Source organism: Aulonocara stuartgranti (genome assembly GCF_965226115.1).
Source record: "Aulonocara stuartgranti genome assembly, chromosome: 12".
NCBI classification, from domain to species: Eukaryota; Metazoa; Chordata; class Actinopteri; order Cichliformes; family Cichlidae; genus Aulonocara; species Aulonocara stuartgranti.
In genome coordinates, this window is record NC_138948.1 from 20,917,884 (window position 1) to 20,943,401 (window position 25,518).

Here is a 25,518-nt window from a genome sequence, read left to right on the forward strand (position 1 = left end):
TATTGTTGAATATTGTGGCGTGATTGAATAATAGTCAAAATGTCCTCTAACACCAGACAAGAACTTTCTCACAGACTCTCGCCATCCTGTTTAATTTCTGAATGCTGATCTTTCCTCCATCCTCAAACCAAGCCAACGCATCAAGGCATGCTTTTGGGTTTTTCCAGTAACAATTACAGAAGATTTCTCTGTTGCCTGCGGTACCTCTCTGACTGACTGTGATCATTTGTTTAGATGTTGGGAGGATAGAGGGCTCTTTGTCTGGTTTTGGCCTTCAGCCTGGAAAAAATTAATCGCAGAGAAAGCTGAGAAGAAACGACGCATACTTGACTCCAGGTATTGTCCAAGTCGGTCACATGAAGGCGAGTATCCTGCTCAGATTTCTCCTGGATGGTTTGGGAAGCGGGTGCAGTAGCTGGAAATAAATACCACATTTTGGATCTGTTAGAAATTTCAGTCATCTTCTGCCTTTCTGTGCTGGAACAATATGTTTGTCAAGTAATATTAAATAGCATCAAGAAAAATCTGGTGGCTCCAGCAGAGTGTTGTCCACCACAGGAAGGCTGTCCCTCTTCAGAGGGCTTTTCTCCAGGTTCCAGCCGAAAAATCCAGTACATCACATGGAGCATCTGGTCACTGATGTGTTGCATGTGTGTACCCTCCACATTTCTGCTCCCTCCCTCTTTCCATTTTCCCAGAAATGATAAAAGGTGTCAGAGGTGAGTGAGAAGGGGGAAAGGGTGTGATTGCCTGGAAAATAATGATGCAATAACTGCGAATGTCCTCTCCAAAAGCATGTAACTGTGATGACCACTTGTGGCTCACAAACCTTATAAAAGGGGATTTGAAAGTCTAAATATGGGTGGAAATGCGATCTTTAGGACAAAGACCAAAAAAGAAAAAAAGCTTGTCTGGAAAATAATTAGATTTAAGTTTCTTTCTGTGGTCATTTGGTTCAGATCAGGTTTACAGTTCTCTCCTAACTTCCAGAAAGATTATTTTTAAAAAGACAGTAATACAGTTAACGGAGCACCAAGGCCCCCTAGTGGTGACATATTATTAGGAAAATGAGTCAAAACACATCTGCAGCACAGAGGTGTTTGGTTCAAATGAAGGGTCCTTTCTATGTGGAGCTTCCTCCGACAGTCCCTGCAACACACTGGTGTCCGGTCCAGGGTGTACTCTGCCTCTCTGTGACAGCTGAGACAGGCTTCATCAAACCCTGAACCTGATAAGGGGAGGATGGCTGGATGGTAAATGAGTCTAACCAATTAGTTCAGTTGAGCAGATAGAAAAATAATCATGTTCTTTCAGACCAGAAAAATCCGTTTTTACAAGACAGAAGAAGAAAAACAGCTGATCTGCATTTGTTGACAGTCACACATAAGAAACAAAGAACTGATTACATCTCTTTAAAAAGGTTATTTACACAAAACAAACATATTCACATTATGAAACAGTTTAAAAAGTGCCACAGTGTATGTTTGGAGACACAAACTCAGTCCAAAACTTTGTGGTGACAAAAAAACCCCCCAAAAAACCTTGAGTAATAATTTGTTGAAGGACTAATTATGCAGAGGTTGTGTTCAGATGTCTATATGTTATTAGAGCATTTACTAACAGCATCTGTGGTGAAGGGATTGAATGAACTGGGTGAAATTAGAAAAACGTTTACAAAAACAGTAAAAGATTGTCACATGTTTGGTTCAGAATTATAACATTTTTCACATTTCATTTTTCATTCTCGCTCATCAATGGGGGAAATAAATCAAAGCACTTAATTTGAATCCATTTATATGAAATAGAAGCTCTATTTTCTAAATTGAAAGTGTCCTTTTTAGGGTTTTTTTTTAACCTAGATACATATATAATTTGAATTCAATTGCAGAAAACTAGCTTTTAAAGCTTTATGTGGTTGAAGTACTGATAATAATAACTTAGATTTGTATTCCACCTTTCAAGAAACCCAAGGATGCTTGAAGTGATCGTTCTTCTGTCAGCTAACAACACACAAACCCATATATTAGCTTTAGAGGAATCATCTCTTCTACATTATTCTTCAACATTTTAAGAGTCCATCGTGACCTGTAAACTCTCCACTGTGTTAGGCTACTAGCAGAGCTAGCTGTCCTTGGTAAACTCCGGCACCACCGGCACCATGCTGAGCTCCAGGCTGCCAGGCAACTCCAAAGCCAGAGCGGGCTGGCATGGCTGAGTGAAGTTCTGTCTGAAGGTGCCTAATAACTGACCGCTTTGGGCATTGTAGAAAGACAGACGACCGAGCTGGTAGTCCAGGAGAGTGCCCACTCTGTCAGGCGTCTCAGTTACAAACACGCTGGACTGAATATCATTATGGAGTAACTGATACCTGAAACTATAGGGGCAGAAAGACAGAGAAAAGTGGAAGTTAAAGACCAAAACTATCAGAAACATCACAGCAATGGGTGAAAATTCCTTATGTTTACCCTGATGGTGAGGGAGTACACTGCAAACACCAGGACAGGCTGTTTTCCCCCAGTGAGCTGTTTCTGTTGGCTGTGCTGTATGCCACTCCGAGCCTGTAGGCCGTACTTTGTGACACGCTGGTTTCCCAGTAATAGATCCCTCGTGCTGGCAGCAGCTCACCAAGGATGGATGGACACCTTTAGGACACGATGATTTTAAAAAGAGTATTCCTAATAAGGTCTACTGGATGTGTTCTTGGGTTACACTTACTGTGTGTCTGTGAGCGAGGTGGTTTTGTGTGCATCCTGGGAATAGTGCAGAGTGGTCTGGTTCTCTGAGAGCTGGAGAGCAGGATGAGCTGATGCCTTCAGCAGGTGGAACCTCGTGCCTCAAGACAAAAGTAACAGACAGTATAAAAACATAAGCAGGGGAGCAGAGATTCTGTAGGGTGGTTGCACACCTGTGAACATAAAATCATCATAATCAAGATTTCCGTGGACTGTTCTTTTTACCAATTTAAATGAACTCTACCGATTCTGCCAAGTAGAGTAGTATTCAGTCAGAATTATACCAGAAGCTTATTGATGGCTACCAAAAAACATCTCTTGGGTGCAACTTGCTAAGCCTGCATGCATACTTTTGACCCTGTGTGGATTAGAGAAAAAAACAAAACAATTCTTGTTCTCTTGTAAGGCATTAAAGATGTATGCTGCACATCAACAGCATCATTACAGCCTGGAAAAAGAACAATACAAAGAAATCTAAAGCACCACATTACTGTACCATTCATGCCCATGATGTCATGTACATCCTTTAAATTTCTAAACATGATTTGTGAAGTGTGTGTTCTTGATACCTTTTGTGGAAATGAGTGCAGCCTCGCTCTGTTCACTGGCTCCAGCCTCGTTCACAGCTTTGATGTAAAACAGGTAATTCTCACTGGGCTGCAGGAGAATCTTTTGCTCACAGGTTTTGATACCTGAGATGGATCTGGGAGTCACATCAGCAAAAATATATGCACAAACAAACATTTTACATAAACATCTAGTATAGTAACATGTGTCAGTGTGCTTACCGGTCTGGTTAACACCCACCTGAGCCCTTCTCCTTCCAGTTCATACTGTCGGCAGTACTCCAAAGTGTAACTCTGTCCAGGAGCCCGTTCTGCTGAGCTCCACCTCAGAGTAGCTGAATCCCACAGGATGCTGCAGCGCTCTGTGTCGATCACTGGCACTGAAGGAGCTGCCAGAGAGAGACAACTAATGAAAAGTACACCTTTATGGTTTTGCAGGACTTTTCTTGCTTCGTCGGTAAACTACAAACAGCCAGATTGCTTCCAAGCACATTGTCTTAATATAGCAGAGGAGAAATCTGAATTCTGTCAAGCATGTCAGGAAAAAATGAAAGCAGTTCTTCAACTTTTTTATCAGACAACAGATGTGTTGCTATAAGTCCAGCGTGCAGACTGACCAGTTCTGAAGGTGAGTCTCTCGCTGGGCAGAGAACAGCCTGTATAGTTGACAGCCATCACCCAAACCTTGTACATCTTGTCAGATTCTAGGTCCTCCAGGACACAGTAACTCTCCTTTACTGTCACACGGTACTCCTCTGACACAGCTGTGGACCACAGATATAAAACACCTCAAATGTAACCCTGAAGACAAACACCTCCTTACATTTATATACTCAGAAACCTTTTAATTTGTTCACTGTTCAACATCATTATTAGTCTTCCACAATTTTCCAGTTTAAGAAACATCATGTAAGTATTTACCGCCCTGTGGATCCTCCATGCAGTAGACCTGGAAGCAGTCTATGATATCTCCAGGGTTGACTTTCCAGTAAACTGTGACGCTGGTGCTGGTGGCTGAGCCCGGCTCCTGCGGCAGCAGTGTCGGCCTCTGGGGAACTGAGACACACAGCAGGAAGCTTTATGCCACATATACGTACGTGTGATAGCATGAGATCTGCAAACACAGGGTAATCTCACAGCAGACCCACCTGGGATTCCTTTTCGCTGTGCGAGGTTGGAGCTTGAAGTGTTGGCCTTGGCATAGTCCTCAAAGACCAGCAGTCCCTTGGGACCCAGCTCCATTGTCGAGGCTGAGTCCAGAGCTGCTGTAAGCCTGACCATAAACCACAACGTGAATCAGCATTAAAGTGTGAGCGATCTGCTCACTTGTCCAACTTTATCATCCAGTTTCCCAGACATAGATTAAGCCTGAACCTAACCTTAAAGAAAAATTCAGTGACGATCTCCATTATAAAGACTGCATTTAATCCATGCCTGGGAAACGCAGCCTATATGTTATATATTTCTATGCTATGGTAGATCAGTTAGAAACCCTCACCCATGCACACACCACATGGATCTTTATTTTGTGGCAATCAGTATAATTATAAAATCTGTCTTCTGATGATACTGACCTTCACACCTCTTGGCAAAACTTTTTGGTGTTAAATTCATGTTTTTGGTTAAATAAATTAGCGCTTTTTGACTTTTTGTCACGGCTTCTTAGATATGTAATAATAAAACAAAAATTCACTCATGCATTTTAATATCCAGCATACCGGCATGCTCCACAGGTTGAGGTTCTGGAGGTCAAGCAGCATGCCAAACTGGTTGCCACTAAAGTCCTGGGAAACCACACTCATTCCCAAATCTTTAATTGAAAGCAAATTACCTTGCATGAATGTCTTCAGGCGACTAGTGGGGGAGCAGATTGAAGAAGATTTTATTAGAAATTTGACACAAACCCTCATGAGCAATAAACCCGAGGAGCTTCAGGACTCACGCTGGCCTCAGTCTCAGCCTCTCTGCTTGCGGTCTCCAGAATGGCCTTGGCCGAGTCAATGCTCTCCTGGAAGGAGACAATCTGATCATAGAGCTGCTCCAGCTTGGTCTTCTTTTCCTCCTCCATGCTGACAGACATGTTATTGTACTGCTCCATCACCACATCCATCATCTCCTTGTTCTGAGCCTTCATGGCCGCCTCGCTCTCTATGAACTGATCCTGAGCCAGACGAACAGCAAAGAGAGGCTTTTGATTAAACTCTACCATGAGCTAACAGTGCTGCTTAGAGCAACTAAAGCATGCTTTACCTCCACAGAGTTGTAGGCAAGCTCCAGCTCTGACACCAAGTCCTCGATGTTCTCCGATCTCTCCTGAAGCTCTGAGATCCAACCACTCAGCGACTCCTGTTTTACAAACACTTACAGGTTAAATGAAGCTTGTGCGTAAGTTCAGTAACGAAGATCTGCAATCACTCATCTCCCTGCTTTCCTGGGTGCTCAGCTGCTTTTCTGGTCTTTACATCACTACTGCTTCCCCATCCTGTCAGTCTCAATACTGACATCATTACTCTAGTCCAGTCATCTTCTTGCCCACCTTCTTTGAGCCAATCAGCATCCACTTTGTGTGGTTTAAATCTGTGTTCTCGTCATTCTCCCTTTCAGACTCTCCTCCCCATCTCCACCTCACAGACACCTCAGTTAAAGCTCCATCCAAGAAGGCTTGGATGTAGTCATCATCTTCAGCACCACCAGCATCTAGACTTCGGGGGGCTCCTGTCCTAAATCCTGTCAGTGCTGGGATTTTGTACCACCATCATCAAAGTCTAATTGCTAAAAAGTTTTTCTGTCTCAATAAATGATGTTCAGTTCTTCCAAGTGATCTCTTCTTATTGAAATATCAGTTGTAAGCACTCTGACAATAATGCAAAGGTGCGAAGTGAAATATTTTGCATATGATGCCAAAGCTGAGCCAAAGCTCTCTCAGAGTTTGTAACCTCAAAAGATTATAAAGTTTTAAAGAAAATCTAGCAGATAAACAAGAATACAGATCTCTTTGTGGGCTGGTATCTCTGCCAGGGTTTCACAGAAGGTGTTTCATCTTTCACAACATTATTAACCAACTGAAAACAACATGCTTTCTTTTTTACTCATGATAACAACTTCTCAATTGCTCTGTCGAGTTCTTTATCTTGTTTAAAGATTAAACAAATCCCTCCCGCAAGTTGTTACTATTCAGAGAGATAAAACGGGTTCATCCTGAAGTTAAAATACGAGTCTGCTGCAGCTTTAAGGAGAGCCATCAGAGACGTTATTCCAGGAAGAAGAGCAGCGGCGATCCCCTGTCACCGCTTCAGCACAAGCAGCTCACATTTAACTGGGTCAAGATGTGGTCACTGACCGCTCTCTGCTCTCTGCTAAGAGTCTTAACAGGTGTTTGAAGGAGAACGTGTGAACATACCTGCATACACAACCCTGGGCCAGTCACACAGAGATAGCCTTTAGCTTTACCAACAGCCAGACTTTAGTCATATGTCTGAATGTATTCAAATAAGATTTTTTTCCAAACAACAGCCACTTCTTTGAGTTATTAACAATCATGACCACAGTAAATTTTCAAAGCAGTAACTGTGGTCTTGAAAAGGTATTTCCCTTCACACTGCCGGCTCCATAATATTCAACCACAAATTATGGGCCCTGACATCTTAGTTCTAAATTAGTCTGAGGGTCAGCTGGCTAATGTTTGATGCTTAAAATAAGCCAGTCTTTATTTTTCTGAATGCCATGAATTTCTCATCTAAGAGCAGATTTATAACATTACAGAGCACTTTAACACGTGTTTGACAAACAGCCCCCTGTGCATGTAGAAGTGAAGCAGTGCAATGCAATTTCTAGCTTGGAGAACTGGACCGGACACAGGTTTGCTAAGTTTCCTTGGTGAGCATGCCAGGATCAATTTTCCTCCTCTGTGGAGTACTTGAATATACTGCACTTCTTGGTGCTGAAGTCAGACTTAGATTAGAGCTTTGCTCTTTTGATCTTTATGTTGTTTACTCTCTACAGCTGTCAATACTTCACATAAATATGGTGGATCGCACATCATCAAGACCTGGTTCAAATATCAGCTGGAAATGACATTCAATCTTTCTTAAAATTGTTCCAACTTTCTCTTCATTTAAGTGCCAGAAGTCTGACATACCCCTCTCCTGTTGTCAGGTGTTTCCTGACAGACCACATGGAAAAGCCAAAATAACTTATCCCTTAGTGAGGCGTGTGTGTTTAGGCGTTTTCTCTGATTGTTGCAATAAAATGTGTCTTGAACCTTCAGCCTAAAAATGCAGATCTGTGTTTGTTTGCATTTTAATTTGAGGAAAAAGACTAAAATAGCTGATTGTTAGAAGGTTTCATCTCCACACGTGATGGCTGACCCTAAGCTCACCCAGAGGTACAGCGAGAGAGGAAAGCGCGCCTGTGTGTGTGTGTGTGTGTGTGTGTGTGTGTGTGTGTGTGTACGGATTGCATATCATTTTCTACGTGATGATGTCACACTGGACCTTTGCACCGATCAAAGCAGAGCATTGCATCACTACAATTCAATGTGCTTGGCTGCAGCCTGAGAAGTGGCGGCCTGTTGGCATTGAATGGAAATGTTGACTAATCTAAGACCAGTTTATTATAAACTAATGCCCGTAAAATGTGTGATGTTCATAACAAGAGTTCATAACACTGGTGAGATGTAGGATAATGAGCTGCTATTTGATCGCAGTACTCGTCAGTCATGAGTGTGGTTTTTGTGCTGTGTCAGCAGCTACATGTTTGAATGATGAAACAGTCGGGAGCCACTTTGACCTTCTGGAACCAGAGAAAATAAAAAATGTTGATTTGATTTTACGGTATAAAAACTGGTGTTCTGCTTTGTTCAGTTCATGATGCTGTGCTACTTTTTGTATTGCACTCTATATCATAGTTCAGAAAGGAAACTATATCCTGACTACTGCTCTTGGCTTTGTTTTTAGGCTTTAGGAAATAACCACTGTAGGCTAGGTAACCCCTTACAGGCTGTTTTAGACAAAATCAGGTGAGGTACCATAGAGAGCAATTACTTCAGCATTAGTTGTAGGATGTAGGTCCTTTCCCAGCTGCCATAGGGCGAAAGGCAGAGCACAATCTGGACAGATGGCCGTTCAAATTCACACCAAGAGGTAAATTAGAAACATCAATAAACCTAACCCCGAGAACTGCATGAACCAGAGAGAACCAGACATGGGGGAACATGCAAACTCCACACAGATAGTGCTAACCGCTGCTCCACTGTGCTGCCCTGCGTGTGTAGCTGTGCTTCAATATTAGATTACCTTTATTTCTTCGTAAGCCGTATCCACGGCAGTCACATCGTGGCTGTGATGCTCTCCAGACATGCAGTCTTTCTCTGACATCAGAAATCCACAGGTGAGACAGAACCAGTCCATCCCCTGTAACTCAGCAGCTAACTGGGCCTGCATTTCCTCCTCTGCGTCGATTATTTCATAGTCAGCCTCAATCATTTCTTCTTCTTCTTCTGGGAAATAATCTACCTTCTCTACCACCATCTCTTCATCCTCTTCTTTCTTCAGAGTAGGCTGTGGTAATAGCCCAGCCACATCTCTCTGTGTTTCAGGTTCTGGCATCTCCTTTGCATCCTGTTTAGAAATCACTTCATATTCCATCTCAACATCAGGCACATCTGGGCACTCTGCTAATCCCCAATCTTGCTCCATTTGTTGCTCAACATCCTCTTTGTGCAGATCAACATGTGGAACTAGATCTGCTTTAATAACGCTCGTTTCTTCCATCTCGTGAATCTCTGCCATCTGTTCTACGACTGTTTGTTCAGGATGTATTTCCTCTCTGTGCACTTCATATGAATCCTGTTGGGGAGTAAAGATGATTTTGTCTTCTTCTATGGGTCTCTGAATCTTCGCCTCCTTGGAGTCAGCTTCCTCTACAGGTGCCGGTGGCGAATAGTCCATATCGAAATCATTCCTGGTTTGTTCTTTTTCTTCTGCAGAGGTTTCTGGTTCTACTTTGACTTCAGGCTCCATCATTGTTTCTTCTACTAGTGCCTGAAGTTCAGCTGTGCTGTTAGACTCAGGGAGAGGAACCGTATCTTTCTCTGACCACTGGCTGATCTCTACATCCATCTCTACAGCTTCTCCTTTGGGGACGAGGAGGATTAGCTCATCACCTACGGTCACTATGTCTTGAACCAAAGTCCTACTGGTCTCTGCGGGTACTTTAGAGTTTGTTTTGTCTGATCCACCATCAGCCATGTCTTGTTGTGTCTGCTGAGTTTTAAGGGTTGCATGAAGTTTCTCATCTGCATCTGTCATGACTGGTTCTGAAACAGGCTTGGTTACTTCAATGGACGTGGCTGTGACCTCTAACCCTTCTTTATCCAACTTGTCCTCAGCAGTAGTTTCCCCTGTCAGAGGTTCGTGTCCTTCAGGAATACTTCTCACTTCCTGAAGATCGACACAAACTTGGGTTTGAATCTCTTTTTCATTCACTGCTTTTTCCGTTACCTCCACAACAGTGTGCACTGCAGCATCACAGTCTGTGATAACCTCAACAGGTCCAACGTCTTCGGCTTCTCTGTGCTGTGACGCTGGTGTTTGAGCCGAGGGTTCAGTCAGAGTGAACGTTTCCTGTGTTACAGTCTCAGGTTCCTTCACTTCAGCTAAGTCCTCTGCTTTGGTTACTAGTTCTTCATCAGCAGACTCTATTTTGGTGTCAGAAACAACCTCCTCAGGCAAACTCGTCTTCCAGGCTTCTGCTTGTACTTCAGATATATTGACTGCAGGAGGCACCTCACTGCTTACAGGTGCTTCTATATCTGCACGCACTACAGGTGTCTTCTCATCAGTCTTTTCTAACACCTCCTCACAGGCATGCTCAGGTTCAGTGCAGCTTTGCTCACACTTTTTTTCTTCTTCTCTCTGATGACCCTCACTCTGTTGTGTATGGTCTACTTTACAGTCCGCCTGGTGAGTTTCAGGAAGTGGCTTTTCTGAGCTGCACTCAGAAGACTCGGTCTTGTCTGTCTTATCTTCAAGCTTCATTTGTTGATCTTCCATTTTTTTCTCTGGTGGTTTAGACTCTTGACCTGAATCTTCCGAGGTCACTCCTATAGTCTCCTCCTGAGTAGCCTCAGAGAGTTGCACTTCCTGCACCTCTGGTTCCTCCTTCTTTACCTTTTCTTTCTTTTCTTCTTCTGGCACTCGTATTAAACATCCCGTCATTTCAAACTTACTCTGCGGCCACATCATCCTTCCTTCGCTCTCACTGGCCACCGGCTCCGGTTGAACATCCAGCGTAGGAGATTCGTCTTTTAAAATGAACTTCTCCAGGTACCCATGTGCCTCCTCTGAATCTGACAAACGTCTCCTGTAAGACTTCTCAGATGCCACGCTCTCTGCCTCAGAGTATTCCTCATCACTCTTCCTCCTCTCACCCACAGCATCCTCGTAAAGGTCAGAGTACATGAAGGACATGGCAGTGGGCTCCTCCAGCAGGATCGGGTCAATGATCTTAGGAGGTCCAGGAGAGATAAAGATGGGCGTGAGAGTGGTCTCTTCACTCTCAAACAACACTGATCCGCTCCCTTTCGTTGACCTCTGGCTTTCTCGTCTGCTTCTCATCCCTCCTTGGCTTTCAGTCTTGTCTTCTTCTCTCTGATGTAGTGCATCAGCAGGAAGTCCTTCTCCATAGAAGACCTCATCAAGGTGTTCCCCAACTATATCTACGTCCGAAACAAATACGAAAGAGTCCTCAGATGCAGAGGGGGCGCCTGTGGCTGTTTCTCCAGCAGGCTTTTGTTCCTCAGCTTGGAGTTTTGCTGCAGGCTGTTTAAACTCCTCCTGCAGCTCTGCTTGTTCTCCAGAAGCCACCACATCCAAAAGGGTAAACTTCTCGAAATAGTCAATGTCACCGGTGCTTTCTCTCTGAGTGGGTGTGTGTCCACGCTCTGTGTCTGCTGATGGCTGAGAAGAATCTTGCTGTGGAGAAATTAAAATCAGCATCTCAATCCAAAAAGTGCACTGTAACACTTAAACTGACAAATGAAGCATAATAAAGATCACAAAGTTCATTATAACAATCTTTCAAATGAAACAGAAAAGTACCTCCTGGTGTTCCAGTATTTCCTCCCCCTCTGGCAGGACTTGATTATGTTGCAACGTCCACTCAATGTGATTATGAGACTTGATCTTTGGAGTCTGATCCAGATAAGACAAATTGTCCTGCAGCTCTGTACTCTCCTCCTCGTCCACAGTGGGTAGTTTAGAGGGGACTCTAATGTTAAGAATCTCATAGCCCTCTGAAATCAAACTAAAAAGCTGCTGATCTTTGCTTTTGATTTCCTCCAAGTCCGTCTCTGTTTTGCTGTTTTCCTGCTTGACATTGGGAAGTGAAACCTCTGCCATCTCCGGTCTCTCCACGCCTAGAGCTGAAGCCGATCTTGAGCTACCAGGTCGGCTCAGCCTGTCCCCGAGCCTACTGCTTCTTCCTCCAGACCTCGTCCTCCTGCGGACTACTTTCTCCTCATCAAAGACGATGGTGATCTTTCCTGCAGCTCCAGAGCCCTCCATACTGTAAGCTTCAGAGGTGGAGCTCGTCTCAGAGGCCCACGGAGTAGAGCAGCGGCTAGAGGCCGTCTCCCAAACAATACCACTGTCCTCGCTCTGAACTGTTACCATCGAGAACGACGGATCCACCATTAGGCATTGGAGCTTGGGCTTCACCGATGGGTCCTGGACAACTTCTCGGAGACTGAAGGAGAGAGGAATGAGGAGGGAGGAAGGAAAGGCATGACTGCAAGAGGAGATCTTTTTTGGCACAGCTCATGGAAATATAACCTGAGGACAAAGCAATTAATCAAATCAAAACATATTCGAGCAACATTTTGGACCACCGAGGCAGCTGAGTTAATCTAAGATGAAAGCACAGTAACACCAGTTAATCTTTTCTCAAGATGATCACTTGAGATTTGCAGATCTCCAGCATTAGACCAGGTGTTTGGTGCGGAGCTGCCAGTGAGAGTGATGATCTGAAAAAATAATGATCTGATGCGCTCTGAGCCATCCCTCCGGCTATGAATACACCAGAGCCCCCTGAAAGGTGACGTCCCAAGGCGTCATTCATGTAATATTAGAAAAGCGAAGCCTGGCCTTCTGGGATGCATCCAACATATCAGTTTCTTCTACTATTTATGAAATGGGAAGAATAAGTAGAGGAAACTAGTATAAAAATGAGATGTAAAACATGTTGTGGTGAACAACATCGAACATTGATATAGCTGCCACACCGACACTTCTTTACGTGATTATTTAAGGCATTAAGTTAGATTAATGGAGATTAATGGAAACTAAATTGAGTTTATGTTTTCCAGATGGAGATGAGCTACATCTTCTCCTTTCCTTGTTTATAACAAATTATTTGATGCTAAGAAGCTCAGAGACAAAGAGCTAACATTTAAAAAAAAAATCACTCTAAAACAGAGATAATATGAATAAAAATGAGGTTATTCAGATTCTTTTTTTCTTTTTCTTTTTTTGTAAATCACCTGTTTTGTAGCTCTTCCAATTCATCTTCATCATCCTGGCTCATGACATCTGAAGCTTCACACTGAAACTCCTGCAGCTCCGTCATCTCCGAATACAGACTCTCACATTCGTCCATCTTGGTAATTTCCCCCAAATCTTCTCTTTTCAACTCCAAGTATTGTTTTTTAGAGTCCTCCTGATGTTTTGAGTCACTCTGAATTGGTAGTCGGTCCGCCTGTTTGTGTCATTCTAAGTTGGGAGATGTCCATCTGACTCAGCGAAGGACAGAAATAGACAGAGCCGGGAATGAAAAGTGGGGAGTCAAGTAAGACAAGGGCAAAGCAATTGGTGGGGGTGCATATCAGTAGAGACTGAGTCAAACACACAAACAGCGAACATTAAGAATTTAGAGTTTCAAAATTTTTTAAAAAGCAGTGTTTCATTGCACCTTTGTGTGTGCCAGTGGCAGCTGATATGACGATATGACTTTAAGTTCAAAATCCCCTTCCCCCAGTTAAATATAGGCCATGTGCTGAAACACTACGCCTGCCACCCCGCTGCTGGTGGCAACACACACCCACATATCTTGTAAGCTATCTAACCGCTGACCAGAACTATACAGGAGTCATAAAACAAGTTGTAATAGAGCGTCAAACCATAGAACAAAAAGCAAGCGGCACACTGCTGCCAGAGGAGGCTGCAAATAATATAATAAAAAAGATCATAATTTCTCTAAAGAGCTTTAGAAAAGATTATACACATAAGCTCGTGAAGGGTGAGGTTGAATAAACTGCATTACCTTGAGGAAACCAAAGATCACCGACTTGTCACATCCATGGATATGATTGTTCCAAGTTAAGCACAGCGCATGTGGATTGATGCAGAATAAATAAAATATTGTATAACTGGTTAATGATGTGTCTTTGAATGGTTGCATCACTGTGCTTGGGAAATTCTCTTAATACAGCTGAGCAAAAGTCTTTTAAGCCTTATATTTTGCTAAGAAAATGGGAAATAAATGCAGAGATTTTCTGTCCAAGTGTGCTTTAATTCATTTGTTGTGTTTGTGATCATTTTCATGCTGAAAAATTAAGCTGTTGCCAATCAGATGGTTTCCAGATGGTATTGCATGGCTGCTTGTCTGTGTTCAAAAGATCCCCCAACACCGACTGAAATGACCCTCCACTGTGTTTTACAAACGCTGTAGACCCTCAATGTTGTACCTCTCTCCTGAACTCCTCTGTGCATATTGATAACAATTTGGAACTTGAATGCAAAATTTCTAATTTCTGACCTGTTGCCACTGATTTGCAGTCAAATTCATGTTCATGTTCACTTGGCATAGCTCAGCCTTTTGTCCCCGTTTCCCTTGCTTATGGTTTCTTGACATTCACCAGAGCATTTCTGCTAAGGCTTTAGCGATCAGTAGATGTATAAACTGAAGGGCCAGATGCATTTCTCACATGGCATTGAAGTACTGTTAGTCTGTTGTAGATACATTCTACTTTGATCCTGTCCATTTTCATCAAAAGGCCACAATGAACACCATTCTGAAATGTGCCAGTATTGATTCAGTCTTTTCTAAATTGTCTGTTTTAAGTAGACACAACACTGGTTCATCCCCTAAGGTAGGTGTGATTTTTAATGACTCACATATCAGTGTTAAGTCAATAAACAACATTAAAAAAAGAACCGAAGGGAAAATGGATGAATAAGCAGTAAATGTCCAAAAGAAAAAAAAAAAACCTTGAAAGACCTCCAGAAAACCTGGAAAACTATTGCTCAAGAACGTCTGAACCCTCGGAAAGAAAACATAAAGAAATAAAAGGTGGCTCCAAAACATTTGCAAGGTATTTATAGAAAAAAAAAGTCCATAAACCTTAATTTGCTGGTTACATTTTCAAATGGTCTGACATGTGATTACGAACAACACCCCCCAAAACGAAGCCTGTGTACAATTTAATCTGATTTTGGCGCTATTTGCATAGCCAAGATTTTAGTGGACTTCACATGAAGCTCCAAAATATACATTGAAAACAATCATACATCTTTAGAGATTTAATTTTTTTTTAAATAAACATTTAAAAGTCAGGAATTCACAAAATGTACAAAAACAGGAAAGAAAAGACAAATTTACACAAAGTGTAAATTCTTTAAATAACCTATGTATAAGTAATCCAAACATGAGTGGATAACAGGTGTTTTGCCCAAATTCATCAAGTACATTTCTAAAATGACACTGCACAGCCTTTACACCAGACAATGAGTTCTTGATGCAGGACATATGGACCAGGGGAAAATCTAGAGTCTGGCCTCTTTGCAGCCCTCGAGTGACTTAAAAGTACCCTTATCGTGCTTTGGGGGTTTCCTTAAGTCTGTTGAAAGGTTTGTGTGCATATAAAAGGCTTACAAAGTTATAACAGCCAAAAAGCAGCTGTTTAACTGCCTGAAACACCTCATTTGCAATCCACGCTTTTCTACAGTTACTTATCTACATCACTAGGTAACAAACTGGCAACCTCCCCACCTAAGCTAGTCTGATATGCCCTCTGACAAACAGTGGGGACCTGATTAAGTCCAGGCGCAGGCAGCTGCTTGCAGTACGTACAGCTTCTGGTAGCCAGCTATAAAATGTTTCAGCTACGAGAAATCGAACACCAAATATTCTGCAGACGACTGCAAGAGTGAATACGAGAATTTTTATGCGCTCCAGACAACAAAAGGTGTGTTTCAGACAGAGGCAGCAAAGCAGTGGGAGATTTCTTTTGCACTTTGAAGCGTGTAAAGAATTTTAGCAGAACCAAATGACATTTAGGAGCCTTTAAATGAGTATAATAAGGGCACTTCAAATTACAACACTGACTTAAGCTTTAGGCGGTGAGCATGGGAAACTAGAGGGCAATTAATGCGGTTTTAAGCAGAAAGTGTCTGACGTGTTTAAATCCACCACATTCTCACTGTTGACCTATAAAAATAAAAAATAAACTTTGATGTTACAAGTTGGTCCAGACAGAACCATGACAGACTGTACATGTAAATACGTGGCAGAGATGAATCGTTTTTAAATACAACGCTGTGCAGTATGGCTCTAATAATGTGGAAATTTAACCGAGATCAGTGGCTGGGACTCGCCCTTCAAAATAAAATGCTGCTGCTTCCATTGAAGTTAACTTTATGTAAGAGTCATCTCCCAGTTCATTGATAAACATATTCCCTGCAGGGAAAACGGGCCATATAGCAGCAATATCCATCTCTTATAACAGGTTCAGCATTTTTCTGTCATCAGTTTAGGTAACAGGATTTTAATTTCAGAGGCCTCTAGCATCTCTATAAAATAAAATTTTCCCTCAAATACTGTATTATCCTCCGTTACACAAATTTGACAGCAATGCATTTGAAGTCGGTGGTCCATTTTGAATATTACAGCCACAGAAAAAACAGATACGGAAGCGGCCATGAAGGTGCCAGGGCAGCAGGGTTTCTCTCTCAGAGCATCAACATGTTGTTGCACTGTTTCAGGAGACGGTCTTGAGGTAGAGGACACCAGTTAGCTCATCTAATTAGAGGAATCTCTCATCCCCTGGATGACTCCTTAATGATGATGGCTCTGAAAGGGAGGATCGAGTTCAGCTCCTTCCTCTCGTGTAGTAACCGACACGACTGAGGAGACAGAAGCCGATTATGAATAACTCATATCTGGCCCGTAGTGGCTTGGAGAATGAAGAGCGAACACGGTTATCAAAACTTCAACGTACCTCAGCAAACTTCGCTTTAATGGCATCGAACTTGAGCTTCTCGTGGACGGCCCTGGCGACGTTATTTCTTTCAAAAGGCTCTGAAACAAAAGGAGTCACTGTTGGATTACTGTGGACATTTCTCACAGCGATGCTGATGTTAAATGGTGGTGGCTGTGGCCTGTTACTTCCAATAAACTGCATACCTTCCACACATATGAATTTGTTATTCCACTCTTTAGAATTGTTCTTAGGGAACGCTCTGGCTTCTCGAACAGAAATCACCTGTTTATCCCAACTGCAAGACAAAGACAGCAACAGGAAAGGGATTACACTCAGTGCTCGTTAGACTGAAGGTTAACGCAATCTTCAAGCGCCTCAAGGACTACAGCAGTGCCTTTGCATACTACTTTATTCCAAACAGAGTGCAGACAGATTAAGTTTCTCCCAAGAATGAGATAGCTTTAGTTTAAGTCATGAAAACAAAGAAAAAACAAACCTAGCCCTTATTTTTATCAGAATTACAAGAGGGTCACATAACCATGTAGCAGGGAACACCAGATAGGCACAATAAAATACAGGAACAAAATATTTGACACTGTTTTTGAAAAAAATAAGCCGAAGAAATTTTTTTTTATATATATATATATAGCCACTGCATGTTAACCTTGCTAGCATTGGGATGGACCCCTTTTCCTTTTTTTGCCTTCAGGATTCCAAAAATTCTTCAATGTCATAGATTCAACAAGGTACTGAAAATATTCTTCAGAGATTGTGGTTCATATTGACATGACAGGATCACACAGTTGCTGCAGATTTGTCAGCTGCACATCCGAAAAGTGAATCTCCTGTTCCACCACATCCCAAAGGTGCTCTATTGGATTAAGATCTGAAAACTGTGGAGACTATTTGAGAACAGAGAACTCACTACCATGTTCAAGAAACTGTTTAAAATGATTTAAGTTTAGTGGCATGGTGTGTTATCCTGCTGGAAGTAGCTACCACACGTGTACACTGTGGTAAAGGGATGAAGCACTCAGCACCAATATTCAGGGATCGTGGTATGTCATGGTAGTGCTGTGTAAGGCCAAAGGTCTCACCTGCTCCTGCCCCTCAGCAAGAAACATGAAACCAGGGAGGAGGAAGCAGGACAGAAGACAGTGAGGAGAAACGGAGGACTGAGAGGGAGGAGGAGTTGGCGAGGAGAGTTGGAGATGAAGAAAGGGAGTAAGAAAACCAACACGGTAAAGAGCCACTCAACATGATACTCATTGGAAGATACCTGAAATCTGTGGCATAGTACTTGAGAAATCCTAAAAGCAGCTCCCCCAGAGAGGACTGGTTTCTCGAGATGTAGGGAGGGATGTGTTTGGGTCCCTCTGGAACCATGTCCAGGTTCATTAAAGGATTAAATGACTCCTGTTAAAATCAAGACACGGGACAAAAAAACATAATAAGGAAAGCAGTGAAGGAGACTTTATGACACACGCTCAGAAACCTTGCTTTTATATAGGAACATAACAAGAATGCAACCAGTTGAGTTGAATCCACTAATGCAAAGAAACTCATCATGGATGAGTTGCACTTGCTGGCACAAGCTGACTCAGACCACCAGCAACGTGTCGGCATGTCTGTCTGCATTTATAAATTAGATGGCGCTTATTTGCAAACCTTCACCTGCCTGTCTTAAAGTGACTGCAGCCAGTTTGATCACAGTTTTTGTCTTATTTTTCTCTAGTGTGACTGAGCCATTAGAGATTCTTTAAACAGTTTGTCAAGTAGCTAATTATCTTAATAAGTGGTAGGTTACAAAAGAAAAAGAATATTGTTTATAAATGGCTTTAAATGAAAACAACATTGTCAAAAAGAGATTTCAATGACTGAAAATGCAAAGAAGATACTTACTGGGTAGTCCCTCTGTAGAGATGGGAGGACAGGTTCACTAAGAGCTACAGAAAACGCATCATATACAAATCAAGTCAGTCTAAGCCAAAAGAACAAGTGGGAGGAATCTTTTCTGCACGTGTGACTGTACTGACTCTGGAGGTAGTGCAGGACCATCAGCGCCAGCGTGTAGCTGCTTAATGTTCCTTTGCTGGCATCATTGATATTATTGTACCGTGCCCATTTCTTGACGACGAGGATCATGGGTCTTACCCTGAGATCAGCTGTAAGAGAGACCAAACAAACACAGCATGTCAGAACAAGTAACCTATGCGTTGCTTATAGCTGGATTAAAAACAAATGATCACAGGCAGAGCTGAAGTTTGAAAAGCTGCTGCCATGAACAAAATTGGTCTTATTGACCGTCTCACCCACCATAGGCGTAACTCCTCAGAAGGAATGTATTCCTGATGCCCACTGTGTTGTTGACATTCAGATCAAACTCCAGATCACTACGGAGTGAAGACCGGAGAGAATCATAAACATCATAAATCTGCTTTCTGATTTGATGATGACTGTTCCAGTAACTGCTTTGCTCTCACCTGCCTTTCTCCCTGAACCTGAGGATTGGCACTTTGGCTCTGATCAGCTGATTCCTCTCTACATATGCTGAAAATCAAAGCAAACATCATGAGATCCATTGTCATTTGTTTCATTTTCTATAAACAGAAACCCATTTTCCACTAAGTGAACAGCTCCCCCTAGTGACAAAAGCATAATTCTAAGGGAAAATCTTCATATCAGAGCTCACAAAGGACACCAATAATTGTATTTTTGGTTAAGAAAACTTACTAGATAAATGCAAAAAACAGACATGTGTACGGCCGTTTAAAAGTTAACAATGAATTTTGTTTTTATAGATGATTTGGTATTTGATTACTTACAGAGGGTTTTGAACAACTTTAGGAGACGACCAAGAACACGAAGAGCATCAGTCTTTTTCTGGAACAAAAAGAAGGAACACTGCAAGTGTTAAAGAGGAAGTCAGGAAGTCAGTATCTATGATTGCACATTTCCATGACATTTACGGTACAGAAACAAAGGTAGTTACATTTCCCTTGATAACCAGGCATATATCAGCATCGCTGCACCGGGAGCCCAATTCGTTCATAGATGATCCAGTCAAGTAAAGCCGCGCAGCTGTGAGAAAGGCACATGGTGAATAAAAATCAAAGCAGCAAGACAGAGCAGAATGTGGATGTACAGGTCATACATACATGGAAAGATTTGCTGTATGTCTTGTTGCAGACGAGCGCGGCACACCTCCTTCCGCTCCAAATCTGAAGGCTGCTGCTGGCACGCCTCAAACAGCTCCACCATCTGACAACTCAGCTGAGGGCACATAAACATGTGACGCTGACTAAACCAAACAGATCTACACGTAAACATGCTCAGACTTCACGTTTATTAGATAAAGACTAAGTCCTTCTGAATTTACCTTTTCCGTAGTGCTGGCATGCAGACTGCTGGAGCTTTTCACCACAGCGGGTACCTGAGGGCGGATGTCTAAGTTAGGACCGGGATAAGAGTGATCAAAACCAGTGAGGGATAATCTTGAGGGCTGTGCCACCGCTCGGTCGGTACGATGATGTGGAGGCCGGCTATGAACTAAAGGTGGGCTGCTTAAGTGGTGTCTGGAGGTGTCAACACGTTGGCGCTTCACGTGATGAGCGCTGAACTGATCATTCTGCCTCCTGGAAGACGCACGAAGACAAAGAAAGGTGATAAGACATGTAAAAGGCAATGTACTTGGACAAATGTGGTTTATTCTTGGATCGATAAATAGTAATACATACTTGCGCCCATTGATCATAGCTGGCATGTGACGAGGCTGAACAGTAGAGGTGGATGGTGAGGGGTTCCATTCATAAGAAGGCAATCTCTCACGTCTAGGAAAGCTTACAAAAACACATATGCACATTTTACTGCACAGAACACAAACATCTAAAACAAGCAACCACTAATAAATTATGAAAAAAAGATAACTTTTCAGTTTCTTTGTTTTGTTTTCTTTCACTCGGGTGCCACGAAGCATGAATCCATACAGAGCGAGACGCCTGGCCTTTGCCCTTAACAAATGTGATAAAAGTTAGAATGCAATATTTATTATTGGATTTTGTATTTAAAATGACTGCGAGACAGAGGGTTGTGGGTTCAAACCCATGGAGCTGCTCTGTGTGGAGTTTCCATGTTCTCTCTGAATACTCCAACTTTTATCCACAGTCCAAAGACAGACATGCAAGTGTGAATGGTTGTCTGCTTCTCTGTGTTACCCAATGACAAGTGGAAAAGACTCCAGCCCCACCACTGCCCTGAAGTGGATAAGCGGTTAGAAAAGTGGATGGATATATTTATAATATGGTTGGTGCTTGTCAGGAGCAAGACTTTAGAAGTTCAGAGGAATGAAGGTATGCTGACATCTCAATCTCAAGAGATTCTATACTTAGCAACACTTGACATACAAACTCACCATAAGTTAACCTTGCTAGCATTGGGATGGACCCCTTTTCCTTTTTTTGCCTTCAGGATTCCAAAAATTCTTCAATGTCATAGATTCAACAAGGTACTGAAAATATTCTTCAGAGATTGTGGTTCATATTGACATGACAGGATCACACCGTTGCTGCAGATTTGTCAGCTGCACATCCGAAAAGTGAATCTCCTGTTCCACCACATCCCAAAGGTGCTCTATTGGATTAAGATCTGAAAACTGTGGAGACTATTTGAGAACAGAGAACTCACTACCATGTTCAAGAAACTGTTTAAAATGATTTAAGTTTAGTGGCATGGTGTGTTATCCTGCTGGAAGTAGCTACCACACATGTACACTGTGGTAAAGGGATGAAGCACTCAGCACCAATACTCAGGTAGGCTGTGGTGTTTAAATGATGCTCAGTTCATACTAAGAGGCTCAAAATATGCCAAGAAAATATCCCCACACTATTACACCAGCCTTAGCATGAACCATTGATACAAGGCAGGATGGGTCCATGCTTTCATGCCATTTATACCAAATTCTGACCCTCCCCGCTCCCATTTGAACGTCACAGCAGTCTTCTGTTGTCCAATTTTGGTGAACCCATGGAAATTGCAGCTACAGTTCCTTGTTTTAAACTGAATGAAGTTGCACCCAGTGTTGTCTTCTGCTGTTGCAGCCCAGCTGCTGTTCGGTGTGATGTGTTGTACATTCAGAGATTCTCTTCTACAAACCTTGTTATTTGAGTTGCTGTTGGCTTCTTATCAGCTCAAAGTAGTCTGGCCATTCTCCTCTGTCATATGACATAAACACAGGAAATTTTACCCAGAGAATTACCGCTCACTGGCCATTTTCTCCTTTTCGGGCCGTTCTCTGTAAATCCTAGAGACGGTTGTGTGGGAAAATCCCAGCAGATCAGGAGGTTGTGAAATACTCAGACCAGCCTGTCTGGCACCAACATGCCAGGCCTTGTTCAAAGCCACTTAAATAGCCTTTCTTCCTTATTCTGACATTCACTTTGAACTTCAGCAGGTCATCTCAAGGATGTCTAAATATTTTAAATGCACTGAGCTGCTGCCATATGATTGACTGATTAGATATTTATTTACTTTAACAAGCCTCAAACAGGTGTACCCAATAAAGTGGCTGGTGAGTGTACACTGAATATATGCATCCTCTCTTGTTGCTTGGCCAAATTTGATGAAAAATTCCTGTTGTGAATACTTTTTACATTTTAATTTAGTGTTATCAGTACACAACAACATTTCAGTTTCCCCACATCAAGACTTTTAAATGAAGTTCACTATAATAAAATTGACAAACACTGCCTGTTGTAATTTCCAGCAGACCAGTTGGCCAATTAAAAAATGATGTGTAATGTCTGAGCACCAGAATCCATATTTACATAATCAGTTTTCTATCAAGTAAAAAGAAAAATCATACCAGTCTCATATATAGGAAACTACTATCTTCTTTCACTTTTTTTATTTTTAAATGACTACAGCGCTTATTCAACGATAAAAAAGGTGCCAAATAAAATCGATCACTTATCAATAATATCAACATTAATCAACCAGCCCTTGCAGCTCTAAACAAAACGCACCGACACAACAGGAAATCTCAACCACAGCTAACAAAGTTTACTGCAGTTCACCTTGAAACAACTGCTGTCCAGTACACCCCCGACACTGATACTCGACTTTTTCCATTCACGGGACTCACCTGTTGACACCTGGCAGACTTTGGTGGTTGTAATCGTAGCTCTGGGGCGCCGGTGGCGGTGGATGCAGACCGTTACTGTAGGCTGATCGTCCCCTCGGTGGGGTAGTTCTGCGGGGGAACATGCTGTGGTTCTTTAAAGAGCTCCAGCATCAACTTCGCTGATGGTACGAAAGAAGAAGAAAAAAGATATTGAAGCCCATATCATGAGTACCGGAAGAGAAACCGTCAACTGAGAAACTGGCGTCATCTGTTATCCAATAATAATATTAACAGTAATGAAAAGTTACTCGGGAAATCGAAACTTTAACGCGCAGTGTAGCAAGCTAACATTCGCTAGCTGGTGACTAGCAGCGCCTAGCTAGCTAATTTAAACATCGTTGAAGACAACAGTAAAAATTAAAGGCGTTTCTGTGATGCTTGTAATGAAGGGGGCACCTGGAGAAATGTGTCAGTAAATTCTAACAATATTCACCCAAAACCTGAAGCCAAAAAACACGAACACACCTACCAAATTGCATGTCACATGTAAACAAAACTGAAGATGCTAATTTCCTGCGTACATACTTCCGCATTGATGCCATGACGTCATGAAAAGGGAGTTAAAGGGACCGTATCCGCGAGTTCTTTAAAGGAAACACCCACCCAGCTCGTCTTTGCATGTTGCCTGCCTTTTGTTCTGTTTTCTGTCGAGATGATCCCACACTGTTATGTATGATCTATGATATATGGTGAGATCCCGGCTCTAGGGAGGCCAATCCATGACTCGTAGTGCTCCACAATGTGTTTTTCTGTTCAACTATGCTCTTACTGCACTGGCAGTGTGTTTGGAATCAGTGCAATTCTGAAAAATGAAGCTGATGCATATCAGATGCTTTTCAGATGGTATTGCACAGTTGGCCAATGCTTTTCTGTGTTTATAATTCTATCGTCAATAAGATCCAGAAGACCACTGCCTGAAATGCAGCCCCACACCTGTGCTGGGTCTTTGCTGGATTTGTCCTGATTTTAGTATCTATATTCAGATACTGTTCATCTGCTGTAGATCGTTTTTTTTTTTTCGCCTACCAGTTCTTCTTTTGCGCTCACCTTGTCCCATTTTAACAACATTTTTAAGGCCACACTGCACACAGTTTTGAGATATGCCAAGTCTTTCCTTGGGAATCATCTTAATGCAAAAATACTTTCTCATGTCTGTCAAAGTCTGTGCATTTTTCACAGATTAAATTAAAGAAATGGGATTGTTTTTTTTCAGTTTTTGCGACAGGCTGCTAAACATACAATTTGAAATTGCTTCTTTGCTAAGTTCTCTGTTATGAGTAGAGACCACGTAGGCTCATCCCTTAAATTAGATGCCTGTTCATTGCATCGTGATTCACTGATTCATCATAAGTCAGTGTTAAGTGGCTCAATAAAAAGGTAAAGTGAGGAAAGTATAAAGAAATGAGGGGTGGCTTAAGACTTTTGCACAATGCTGTGTATTCAAATGAGGTTAATTTGAATGTGGGCAGGGGATCAGATAAAGCCTAGTAAAATCACAATGGCTCCTTTCATATTATCTATTATCTATTGTCTGTTGAGAAGCTTTAGGATTTGGTCCCAAAAGATATCCTCACTTCACTCTCCACACTCTCTACTATTAAGCTGTTAAAAATTCACAAATTTAAATCATTGTTAGCTGATATGAAAAAATGTATTTTCTCCTTCCACACTGTCCATTTTTCAGTGATTAGACATGACCTTACTGTGAGAAGGTAGGCTAATAAATCTACACCATAATAAAAGATAGGCTGCTTTCATTAACCAACTGCTTTTAAATAAATTATTTGCTGTTTTCTATTTTTCTATTTCTTCAAGATGTGCTTACACTTTATGGCTTCATATTATTTGTATCCCCAGAATTAGATGCTGTTCTAGGGTTTGGTTACTCAACAGATACATTAAAAAAAACAACAACAACAACAACTCACAAAACAGCACCTGTAGACTAATCATGACCCTTAAACTGGAGAAGAATATCATTTAAAAAAAAAAACAAATATGCAGGAATTACAAACAATAAGCCCAAATGAAAGTTGTATGGGTGTATCATATCATATCATATCATATCATATCATATCATATCATATCATATCATATCATATCATATCATATCATATCATATTTTGAGCTGCAACGAGCAGGGACAACAAACAAAATAATGGGTTATTTATTTTTCTAAGGGTTATTTTTATTTTTCCTATTTTCAGAAATAAACGACCTGTTCTCTGCATCACCTGGGGCTGCTATTCACAGAGAGAAAAAAACAAACAGAATATTAAAGTAGGAATTTACCTATTACACTAGCGGAATAATGTTTCCTTTACAGCCCTAGTGAGGAGGTTACTTCCCAGTAAACTTCTCATAAAGCATCAAACGGCATCGGTCTCTAGAGCTCCGAGTGACGTCACTGCGGAGGATGGTGTCGTGACGTCGGCAGTTCAATACTGACATGAACTGAGTAGGAGGGAAGCGGATGCATCAGCATCAGCCAGATGTGGAGCGGTTATGGCAGGGAGGGAGGTGTGGGGGGCTTGGATCAATAGTAAAGCTCGAATAAAGCTACAGCAGCACGTTTTAATTCATGGGAACCAATATTACAAATATTGATAAGGACTGATAATTTGTCAGTTTGGTGAATCAGAGAGAGAGACATGCTTTTGATTTTGTGTTGAAGAAGCGCGTGATTTGATTTGATTAGGACATACACAACTAATAAAGAGTGAGTGGAAATGCTGTGGAATAGTCTGGGCGGGAGAGTGGGGGTGTAGCCCGTGAGGCTGTGGTAAT

General features: G+C 41.9%; 2 protein-coding genes across 4 annotated transcripts; both read right to left on the reverse strand.

Annotated features, from left to right (window-relative positions):
• Positions 1-1,396: 1,396 nt before the first annotated feature.
• cmya5 (cardiomyopathy associated 5) lies at positions 1,397-13,123 on the reverse strand. The gene is made up of 14 exons (XM_082553845.1): positions 12,837-13,123; positions 11,398-12,043; positions 8,593-11,271; positions 5,549-5,644; positions 5,241-5,459; positions 5,130-5,152; positions 4,447-4,571; positions 4,220-4,354; positions 3,916-4,062; positions 3,540-3,687; positions 3,302-3,435; positions 2,716-2,833; positions 2,466-2,642; positions 1,397-2,374 (listed from the first exon to the last, which is right to left on the reverse strand). Exons 1-14 carry the CDS (start codon positions 12,950-12,952, stop codon positions 2,122-2,124), a joined length of 5,016 nt encoding a protein of 1,671 aa, XP_082409971.1. The 5' UTR covers positions 12,953-13,123; the 3' UTR covers positions 1,397-2,121.
• A 1,308-nt stretch (positions 13,124-14,431) lies between these two features.
• On the reverse strand, positions 14,432-23,273 carry tent2 (terminal nucleotidyltransferase 2). Of its 3 annotated transcripts, none has more exons than XM_082553989.1 (15): positions 23,201-23,273; positions 22,693-22,850; positions 20,291-20,392; positions 19,933-20,188; positions 19,712-19,826; positions 19,546-19,634; positions 19,379-19,436; positions 19,037-19,103; positions 18,870-18,946; positions 18,590-18,718; positions 18,456-18,499; positions 17,833-17,969; positions 16,757-16,848; positions 16,572-16,651; positions 14,432-16,476 (listed from the first exon to the last, which is right to left on the reverse strand). In XM_082553989.1, the coding sequence occupies exons 2-15, from the start codon at positions 22,812-22,814 to the stop codon at positions 16,390-16,392; spliced, it is 1,455 nt and encodes a 484-aa protein (XP_082410115.1). In that variant the 5' UTR covers positions 22,815-22,850; positions 23,201-23,273; the 3' UTR covers positions 14,432-16,389. The 3 variants fall into 3 exon arrangements, with proteins under 3 accessions (XP_082410115.1, XP_082410116.1, XP_082410117.1); XM_082553990.1 differs by having other exon boundaries at positions 23,197-23,244; XM_082553991.1 differs by lacking the exons at positions 22,693-22,850; positions 23,201-23,273 and adding an exon at positions 21,705-22,668.
• Positions 23,274-25,518: the final 2,245 nt, after the last annotated feature.